We start from the raw sequence: 11,201 nt of genomic DNA on the forward strand, positions 1-11,201 counted from the left end.
AAGTACTTTAGTACTTAATTTAGTACTTATACTAGTACATGTAAATTTAGTCTTCGATTTGCGTACCCAACTTAGTACTTTCTTGCCTTCTGACTTGTACAGTAAACAGAATTAATATTTTTAAGAGGTCTAAGAAGCACCTTACAAGATGAAGAAAATTACATATTTACTTAAAATCCATATGTACGCTTTGTTTGTATGTTTGTGCATCCTGGTAGTAACTGGTACTACCTACTGGACTTTTTAATCATTAATAGAGCTAATATTGTGACATGTTTCATGGAGGGTTCTTTCTGTATACCCAAGTGTGTAGTCACTGGGTTAGGTCATAGATTGTAGTGGCTAATGATGTTTAAATATTAGTAATCAAGTTTCTGAATTGTTGGGGAAGTAACTCAGTTGAAATTTTAGTATTCTACAGGTATTTCTGGGTTCAGACTCTTAAGCAGAACTGAATGGATTAAATAAGTCCATCACATCTTTCAGAATATCATGATGTTTTGGTAGCTGAGTTACTGTTCTAAACGTTAGTTTTCACCGGGAGGCAATTTAAATATCTAGAAAGTTAATTTTAGATACTGTTCCTTGCTTCCTTATGCTTATTGATTTGGGGGGGGGGGCTTTTAAACTAATGCTAACAGTTACTACTTGAAGATGGTATTTAAGGATGCTTTCTTAGAGTTGATAAAATGATTAATTTTGCTTTTGTTTTTTTCTTTTTAATAATGTTGTGCTCCTGGTAATTACATTTTCTTTCTAGTTATTTAAAGTTACTGAATTTTTTAAATGCAACGTAGTGTTCCATTATGTACTCTGTGGTGTGTGTGTGTGTGTGTGTGTGTGTGTGTTCCATTATGTACTCTGTGGTGTGTGTGTGTGTGTGTGTGTGTGTTCCATTATGTACTCTGTGGTGTGTGTGTGTGTGTGTGTGTGTGTGTGTGTGTGTGCCTGAGTTATTTAACTAGTCTATTAAAATTCTAGTTATTTAAAGTTACTGAATTTTTTAAATGCAACGTAGTGTTCCATTATGTTCTCTGTGTGGGGGGGGGGTGTGGGGTGTGTGTGTGCCTGAGTTATTTAACTAGTCTATTAAAATTCCTAGAAATGGAAGCATTGGTCAAGGTTATATGGATTTTAAATTTCAGTAAGTATTACCATATAACCTTGTTTCTATATATGACTACCAAAATATGTTTCCTGTTCTCCTGTCTGATGATGAAGGACTTTTTTCCTATATTAAATTGTGATCTCTTTTTAGCAGGAATTTAAAAACCTTTTCAAATGATAGCCATTTACATTTCTTACTTTCCTTTCCTCTCTGCCTCCCCCTTCCCTTTTTTTGTCCTCTTCCTCTTTTTACTTTTTCTTTTCTAATCCTTTACTTATTTCCAAATAGTTTCTAAATGAAACCTTCTTGTGCAGTTATTTTATGCTAATAAATAATAAACTTTATTTTTTGAGACAAGAGCTCGCTATGTAGCCCAAACTGGCTTGAAATTCCTGATCTTCCTGTCTTAGCATTCTTTTTTTGGGGGGGTGAGTATGAGGGGTTGGTTGTGGGTCATTGAACTCGGGCCTGGATGCTGTCCCTCAGCTCTTCGGCTTAAGGCTAGTGCTCTGCTACTTGAGCCACAGCGCCACTTCCAGTTTTCTTGTGGTTAATTGGAGATAAGAGTCTCACGGACTTGCCAGCCCAGGCTGGCTTTGAACTGTGATCCTCAGATGTTAGCCTCTTGGCTAGCTAGAATTACAGCTATCTCAGCCTCCTGAATGCTAAGATTTATAGGTATGTGTTACCACGTCTGGATTAGCAATGCTATTTTAAATTGGCAACTCATCTCTTTTAGAAAACCAATTCTAGCCGGGCGCTGGTGGCTCACGCCTGTAATCCTAGCTACTCAGGAGGCTGAGATCTGAGGATCGCAGTTCAAAGCCAGCCCGGGCAGGAGAGACTGTGAGACTCCTATCTCCAATAAACCATCAGAAAACCGGAAGTGGCGCTGTAGCTCAAGTGGTAGAGCGCTCGCCTTGAGCTGAAGAGCTGAGGGACAGCACCCAGGCCCAGAGTTCAAGCCCCACAACCGACTAAAAAAAAAAAAAAAAGAAAGAAAGAAAACCAAAACCAATTCTGTTGGTTTATACTCATCATCCAGTTTGGACTGCCATTTCCCAGCCAATTTATGGATACATTTGTTTGCAAACTGGTCTAGGTTTGTAAATATGATACACTTTTCTGAGCCCACCAAGAAATTTGAGGGTGAAATGTAACCATATTCTAATTAAGTGAATGTGAAAATATTATGCACAGTTTTGAAACTATTCAGAAAATCCATTTAATACATTTATATATACATATATATATACATACATACATACATACAAAATATAACTTAGGATCTTTGTAAAATTCATTAAGCAGCTAGGTGTGGTAATACACAATTGAAATTGTGCTGAGACAGGATGATTATGAGTTTGTGTGCTGCCCCACAAAAGAAAAATATTTTTTTAAGTGTTGCTAAAATGATTTTTTCATTATTTCCTATTCTTTTTTAGTATGGTGGTACTGGAGCTTAAACTTTGGGCCTTAAATTTTGTTTGGCTTTTTCACATAAGGCTGGTGCTCCAGCACTGGAACTATACCTCCACTTATGAGTATTTTCTGCCTATTTGGAGATAAGAGTCTACTGGATTTGTCTGACTGGGCTAACTTTGAACCTTAATCCTCTACCTGAGTAGTTAGGATTATAGGCATAAATCATCAGTGCCCAGCTTGTTTTCTTCTGCTCCTACTTTTAGACTATGAAAACAAGATAAATTTATCTCATTAGACCTACTCTGGAGGCTGAGATCTGAGGATCACGGTTCAAAGCTAGGGCAGGAAAGTCTGTGAGACTCTTCCCTGTAATTAATCACCAGAAAACCAGAAGTGGCACTGTGGCTCAAGTGGTAGAGCGCTAGCCTTGAGCTGAAAAGCTGAAGGACAGCGTCCAGGCCCAGAGTTCAAACCCCACAAACAACAACAACAACAACAAAATCAAGATTACAAGATTAATTTTTTTAGGTAGGTGCTGGTGGCTCACACTTTTAATCCTCACTGCTCAGGAGATTGAAATCCGAGGATTGTGGTTCAAAGCCAGCCTGAGCAGAAAAGTCTGTGAGATTCTTGGCTTCCAACCAACCAGCCAAAAGCCCTAAGTAGCGCTGTGACTTAAGTGGTAAAGCCTTGAACAAAAAAGCTAAGTAATAGCACCCAGACCCTCAGTTCAAGGAGAGTTTTTTTAAAAAAAATTTTTTTTTGAAATAACCTGACTGTTAAGCTTTAGTAATCTTACCTCATAAAATTCCTACATCTATACCACAATAAACGTGACATAACAAATTGCATTGGGTCCAAGTTAGTTTAAATTTAGTGTCTCAGTGAAAAGTTGTCATACATTAAAAACTTAAAAACTGATATTGCTGGGAGCCGGGCGCTGGTGGTTCACACCTGTAATCCTAGCTACTCAGGAGGCTGAGACCTGAGGATCGCGGTTCAAAGCCCGCCCGGGCAGGAGAGACCTTGAGACTACTATCTCCAATAAACCACCAGAAAACTGGAAATGGCGCTGTAGCTCAAGTGGTAGAGCGCTCGCCTTGAGCTGAAGAGCTGAGGGACAGCGCCCAGGCCCAGAGTTCAAGCCCCACGACCGACCAAAAAAAAAACAAAAAACTGATATTGCTGGGTACCATAGCTCATGCCTATAATCATAGCTACTCAGGAGGTTGAGATCCAAGGATCATGATTTGAAGCCACCCAGGGAAAGTTACCAGCAAAAAGCAATAAGGATCCTGTGTTTAGTGGCACAAATGTTCTGGGCAAGTTTTAACATTTCAAATGTCTTTGGATATTACAGCAATAAAGGCAACATGTTTTGCAAAAAAAAAAATTAGAGCTATGGCTGAAATAGAAAAGCACCAGTCTTACTTGAGCAAAAAAGCCAAAGGACAGTGCACAGGCCTTGAGTTCAAGTCCCAGTACATGCATAAATGAATAAGTAATAAAATTTTGTGTTTGATATATTGTGATTTTGATCCAAATTAATTTGGCTGAAGCAAAGTTATGCATAGATTTAAATACATGTAAAGTTATATGATTTACCATTTTGTCTAGGCAGTTAACACTGGTAAATTTAAAACATGCACAGTTTTTTTTAAATATGGCTGGTCCTCCATAGTAGTGAGTTCCACAGCTAAGTATTCAGGAAACCAAAATTGGATCATTTGGGAAGAAAATCATATATGTACTGAATATATACATACTAATTTCTTGTCAAAACTCCTAAGTGTCAGAAATACACCTAAGTTGGCACTGATGGCTTACACCTGTAATCCTAGCTACTTTGGAAGCTGAGATCTGAGGATTGAGGTTCAAAGCCAGCCTAGGCAGGAAAGTCCATGATACTCTTATCTCTGATTAACCACAAAAAAAGTCTGGAAGTGGAGCATGTCTCAAATAGTAGAGCAGTAAATGAGCAAAGCAGCTCAGGGACAGCACTCGGGCTCAGAGTTTAAGTTCTAGGACTGGCACCAAAATAAGTTAATTAAGTCTAGATAGATAGATAGATAGATAGATAGATAGATAGATAGATAGATAGATAGATAGATAGATAGATAGATAGATAATCAACTATTTACCTAACAGACACGTTTTATGAAGTATTATAAATAATCTAGAGATGATTTCAAGTAGGGGGGTGCATTAAAGTAATAGGCAAATACTGCCCTCTTTCGTATTCATCTCTGCAGGAGTCCTGGGACCAGTCCCTGTGGATACTTAGTTGCCAATTGGCTGTAGTTTTAAATAGCATATTCCAAATATTACCACCATACCAGATAAATACATGGTTAAGTCTCATTACTAAGTGGGTATTTTTGATGGAAATGTAGCATGAGCAAGTACATTTGGGCGTGTGATACCTGCAGGTAATTCGTAACAGGCATCCACTAGGCTGTCACTCTGCTGCTGTTGTGTTATTTCTAACCCACAGACATATATATCCTTTACCCCTTTAAAATTGTTATAATTTGCCAGGTGCCTCTAATCCTAGCTCCTTAGGAGACTGAGATCTGAGGGCCACATTTCAAAACCAGCCAGGGTAAGAAAGTTCATGAGACTCTTAATTCAAATTAACCACAAAAAGCCAGAAGTAGAGCTCTGGATAAAGTAATAGAGAGCATTGAGCCTCAGAAACAGCTCCTAGGCCCAGAGTTCAAGTCTGAGGACTGGCAAAAAAAAAAAAAGAAAGAAAATATATTTTTAGAATTTAAGGATATTACAGTGGCAAAACTAATATTTGATGTGTTTCAGAGTCCACTTACTCTGTGTGTGTGTATACACACTGAGCTTAAATTTGACCTGGGCCTTTTCAATTACAACTGGTCTTGTTTTATATTTTGTGTTTTTCTTGTGGTGTTGGGTATGAAGCCCAAGGCGTCACTACCCTTGCTAGGTAAGCAGTCTCTGGGTGCTGTTCTCCCAGTCCCCAAAACCTCTTTTTTTCTTTTCTTTTCTTTTTTTTTTTGGGGGGGGGGTTAGTCATGTAGCTTGAACTCTGGGCCTGGACACTGCCTCTCAGCTCTTCAGCTCAAAGATAGCACTCTACCACTTGAGCCACAGCACCACTTCCGGCTTTATCTGCTTATGTGGTGCTGAGGAATCGAACCCAGGACCTCATGCAAGCAAGGCAAACACTCTACCACTGAGCCACCTTCTCAGCCCCTTCATATTTTTTAAATATATAAGGACATATATTTATTTACTACTTAAATTTAAAGTGATTGTGAATAAACTGATGTAATATTGTTCTAGTTCACCTAATTAGTTATTGCTTCATGTGTTCGATGAATAAATACTAAAATGATTCATTCCTCAAACCTCAGGCTAGAACAGGAATTTGTAATACCTCTACCCATTTATTCCATCTCATTTCTTTTCTTTATTTGTTTGCTCTTGCTCTGCTAGACTCTTGGAAGAAGCTGATTTGGTTGCCTTGTTGAGTTGATAGTCTCTGCTATTTTTTCATTTACGTCTGTATTTTATAAGAACAAATAGAGATCATTTTACCTTAATCTGTAGAAATCTATAGAAATATATTTTCCTCCCACTGTTTTGAGAATTTATTTTTCATTGCTTAGCATTTTACATTAGTCATTGGGATCTTTGTCTACCACATTTTTCCTTTCTTATTGAATTTCATTCTTTTAATTTCTAACTTGTTTTCAACACAAATATGCTTTTATAGATACAATACCAGCATTTTCCCCATTCATAGTGTCTTTTTTCAAAGCAAATGGTTACACATCTCATTCTAACTTGCATTTAAAACTCTAAGGCTAATAAAATGTATTTTTATGTCGGGTTTTGGTTGGTTTTGTTGTTGTTATTGTTTTGTTTTTATCCTGAGTTCTTATTTCTCATCCAGTCATAGGTTTTTGTTTCAAGCAAATAATAAAATTATCTTTGGCATTGTTTATTTTTACTGTCTTTGCATAGTAGGATGGTGTTGAAGTATTTGGCCTTATTGCCTTAAGAATGATAGCACTTGTTGTAGAATGGCAGTGTCTCACAGTGTCACTTACTGGCATCCTGTTATTCACTCAATAGGGTGTGTTTGACCATCGAATGAAGTGCTGGCAGAAATGGGAAGATGCTCAGATTACTTTGCTCAAAAAACGTGAGACTGAGGCAAAAATGATGGTTGCTAACAAACCTGATAAAGTCCAGCAAGCTAAGAATGAGATAAGAGAGGTGATTGCTGAATGCTTTATTTCTTTACTCAGATTGTTCATGCCATTCTTATTTGCATACTTTTTCATAAATTTTTTTCTGAACCATTCAACCAGTAGCTGTTCATATTTTTATGAACTATGGTAGAAATACTTTAACATTTTAATTATCAAAATCTCCAAAGCCCTTTGTTACTTCCACTTAACTATAGAATGGATAAAGAAACATATGAGAAAAAAAATCTAAAATTAGCTCTTACATAAATGGTTATATATTTCCTTTTAACTTGTTAATTTGATTTCAAATGATGAATCATTTTGTATTAAAAAAATGGTTTCAGAGATAGACCTGTACTAGAATTAGTTGTTGAGGCGGTATTACCCCCATATATATGTATTATATATGGTTATTTAATAATTTGTATAAGTTTATTATAATTTATACACTTTTTTTGCCATGCTTCAATAAGGAAATTGAAGAGGTAGGACAACCTTTATATTACTAAAAATAAATGTACCTGCTCTTTGGAGAGTATGTACCAGTGTTCTGGCTACATAGTGGGAAAAAATATAATTTCACTGCTTAAATCTGTGTTTTACTTGTTCCATTGGTCACTAATCACAAGGTTTGGTGTTTCTGTACTCAGTTTAGTGATTTCTGATGGGTTGGTTGTCAGCAAACTATAATTCCACTTTTTTATTTTAACCTAGTTGTTTACCATTATAATTTTTTTAATGTTTGTCATATGATTTTCTTATTTTGAAGTATTTCCATGAACACAGAAACTATGATAAACATGTATTCTTGAAGTTAATATTATTCTGAGATAATAAAAAAATGAGAAAACTATATAGTCACGTATGGATATTGTTGGAGGATGTTTCTTTCTTTGCGTTTTTAGAGACAGGATCTCGCTTGGTCTCACACTCACAATCCTCCTGCCTTAGCCTTCCTCATACTGTGGTAGCAAGTGTGCACTATTGATTCTACTCCCATCAGGATCCTACAGTTCATTAGATACTGAAATCTTTTTTCTTTTTGGTGGTACTGGAGTTAGAACTCAGGATTTCGTGCTCTGTAGGCAGATCCTCTGCTGCTTGAGCCACGCCTCCAGCTTTCTTTACTCTCTTTACTCTCTTTACCAGTCTTTACTCTCTTACCAGTCATAGGGCCTGAACTCTGGGCCTGGGAGCTGTCCCTCAGCTCTTCAGCTCAAGGCTAGCACTCTACCACTTGAGCCACAGCACCACTTCCGGCTTTTTTCTTTTTGCTTATGTGGTGCTGAGGAATCAAACCCAGGGCCTCATGCATGCAAGGCAAGCGCTCTACCACTGAGCCACCTTCTCAGCCCAACTCTCTGCTTATTTTAATATAAGGGTTTGCTTTTTCCCACGTATGCCTAAAGCAAGAGCATCCCCTTTGTGCTCTCCCAGCATAAGGAATGACAGGCATGTGTTACCAGATCTAGACCCAGTTTTACTCTGTGCTAGTCTGTAAAACCAGAATCCTCCAGATCTCAGCCTCCTGTGTAGCTGGGGTGACAGATGGGTAGCACCTGTGCATACCTTTTGGTTGAGACTTGGTCTCAGGAACTGCCTGCCCAGGTTGGACGCCAGCCACAATCCTCCCCAATCTCTGTCTTTCTAGCAGCTAGGATTAACAGCTGTGAGCTACCAGCACTGGCTGAAATGTTCTAATCTTGAGTGACTTTAGCAGTGAAGAATTAATGAAAATTAAGGTAATGTGAATTTTGACTTCAAAGTGGAGATACAACTTTGAATGGTAGTAGATTGGATTTTGCCAGTACAGAGTTTCTTTGGTATCCTTGGTCATTATGTTAAGTTAAATGAGTGATCATGACAACTAGTACTGTGCTCTTTTTCTTCTAGACAAAAATGAAATGTTTGTTTGTTTGTTTGTTTTTATTAGTGGGAGGCGAAAGTACAACAAGGAGAAAGAGATTTTGAACAGATTTCTAAAACAATTCGAAAAGAAGTGGGAAGATTTGAGGCATGTATTAATAAATAGTTTTACACTTAATAACATGGCCATGTTTTTCAATAATTTTATGATAAAATTAAATTTAGTTTTCTACTTATAGATTTTTTTGTGTTGTACTCTTAACAGAAAGAACGAGTGAAAGATTTTAAAGCTGTTATCATCAAATACCTGGAATCATTAGTACAAACACAACAACAGGTAAGCTAATTTTTTTTAAAAACAAGGTGATTAATGAAATAGTCTTTTAAGCTCAGGCAAGAGAAAGAAAAGGGTGGAGATAGCCAGTGGCAATAATGCGACAAAATGTTGGCTAATTGGAAACCTTCTTGGTGTTTGCTTCTTCTAAATAGTCTCTAGAGACTAAAGTTTCCCAGTGTTAGGCCAGGAAAACCTTACAACTTTCCTTGTATCTGCCTGGGGCATTTTGTTTTGTTTTCACTTCAAGGTTTCCTATGGTCCGGGCTGGTCTGGAACTTCCTCGGTACAGCCTGGAACTTCCTCTGTACATTTTAACTTTCAGTCCTTGAGTCTCCTCCTCCTCCTGTGTGTTCAGAGCACAGGCCTAACACCTTGCCTAACACTCTCTTCCTGGTTTGAATTTTCCCTAAACAAATTTGTGAGTAAATGTTCATAGAAAGTTGAGGGGGGGTGTTTGGGTTTTTGTTTTATTTTGTTTTGTTTTGTTTTATTTTCCTGTCCTTGGGCTTGAATTCAGGGCTTGGGCCCTGATTCTGAACTTTTATGCTCTGCTAGCACTCTTACCACTTTAGCCTTGGGTCTAATCTGAGATAAGAGTCTCGAGCTTTCCTGCCTGGCTGGTTTTGAAAAGGAATCCTCAGCTCTCAGCCTCCTGAGGAATTAGGATTACAGGCGTGAGCCACCAGTGCCCAGCAAAATGGTTCTGTTGATTAAGTTTTATTTTTAATTTGTACTTTTTTTTGAGGTTTTTGTTGTTATATTTTACCCTGGCCCCAGTTCCTTGGGCTCTGGTTAATTGGAAATAAGGATCCATGGACTTTGCTGCCCAGGATGACTTCGATCCTTGATCCTCAGATCTTATCCTCCTGAGTAGCTAGGATTGATTTATAGGCATTCACTACTGGAGCCGAGCTGGATTGGATGTTGGGTTTGAGGCCAGTCTAAAAGAACATAGCGAGATCTTGTCTCAAAAGAAGAAGTAAGCTGGGCACTAGTGGCTTGCACCCATGATCCTAACTACTAAAGAGGATCATGGTTCAAAGCCAGCCAGGGCAAGAACTTCTGTGAGACTCATCTCCAATTTACTACCAAAAACCAGAAGTAGAGCTGTGGCTCAAAGTGGTAAAGCACCCAGGGCCCTGAGTTTAAGCCCCATAACCAAGCAAAAAGACCCCAACAAAACAAAACAATAAGCAAGAAAAGAAGTACCAGACATTATGTTAGTCATGTTAGCTAGCTCAATAGACGTCTTTAACTGTCTTATGGAATATATGCATTAAAATGTCATAAAAGTAATGAGAATGTTACTTTTCTTGTCATTCACAGCTGATAAAATACTGGGAGGCATTCCTACCTGAAGCCAAAGCCATTGCCTAGCAATAAAAATTAATCCTGTTAAGAAGACAGTGGATGTTTGTTCCAGTTACGCTGCATTCTACAGTGAAATCATTTAAAACCATCTAAATAAACCACTATATATTTTATGAATCACATGTGGTTTTTTACATATATATATATAAATACATACATATATATATATATATATATATATATATAGACACTCTGATGTTTTATGACAAGCTGCATGTCCTCACCCTCTGAATCAAGTGGACTGTGGCATGACATTCTGCAATATTTTGCTGAATTGAACACTGTTATGTCTTAAATACTTGCACTAAAAAGTGCATTGCAAGGCCAGAAAATTTTTCAATATTTTTCTTTATAATATGTTCTGTAGTGTTTGTCCTCTTTATGAAGTGAGTTATCAATGAATTGATTAATGTTCACTTACATTCCTGTACAGAAATTATGATTTTGTGATTACATAATAAAAATGATATTCCTTGTGAAGTACTAGTAACAAATTATTTGGGTATGTGAACAATTTAGGGATTTTTTTTAAACAGGAAGGAATACTTCTAAATGTATATAATTAATACTGTAATTCCTTAATTATTTTAAGTAACAGAAAAATAGTGAAATGCAATGAATTATATATGACTAAATGAAACTTTGTCTTATGGAACCATTATAAATCAAAGCTTACCTCTGGAAATACTGAATGATTCTCTTTGCTTTTTTTTAAATCCATCCCTATTTTAAATGCCCAGTTTAGGAATTCAGAAAAATTTGTGTTTCTGTGCATCTATTTTAAGTAGCAGGGATTTTACCAGTCTTCTGTTTTTGTGTGTGAATGCCATTTCTGGTGCTTCAACTCTGTCTCTTAAGCTTTTTC

The 11,201-nt window shown here is 37.2% G+C and overlaps 1 protein-coding gene across 1 annotated transcript in view; it reads left to right on the top strand.

Moving 5' to 3' along the window:
- Positions 1-10,816, top strand: part of LOC138819707 (sorting nexin-2) — a 42,927-nt gene extending 32,111 nt beyond the window's left edge. Inside the window, exons 12-15 of the mRNA XM_070011229.1 lie at positions 6,644-6,787; positions 8,696-8,776; positions 8,894-8,965; positions 10,292-10,816. Of these exons, the coding sequence (XP_069867330.1) occupies positions 6,644-6,787; positions 8,696-8,776; positions 8,894-8,965; positions 10,292-10,342 (348 nt within the window). The 3' untranslated portion in view covers positions 10,343-10,816. The remainder of the gene's footprint in view (positions 1-6,643; positions 6,788-8,695; positions 8,777-8,893; positions 8,966-10,291) is intronic.
- Positions 10,817-11,201: the final 385 nt, after the last annotated feature.

Source organism: Dipodomys merriami, unplaced genomic scaffold, assembly GCF_024711535.1.
Source record: "Dipodomys merriami isolate MVZ:Mamm:240054 unplaced genomic scaffold, mDipMer1.0.p SCAF_81, whole genome shotgun sequence".
NCBI lineage: Eukaryota > Metazoa > Chordata > Mammalia > Rodentia > Heteromyidae > Dipodomys > Dipodomys merriami.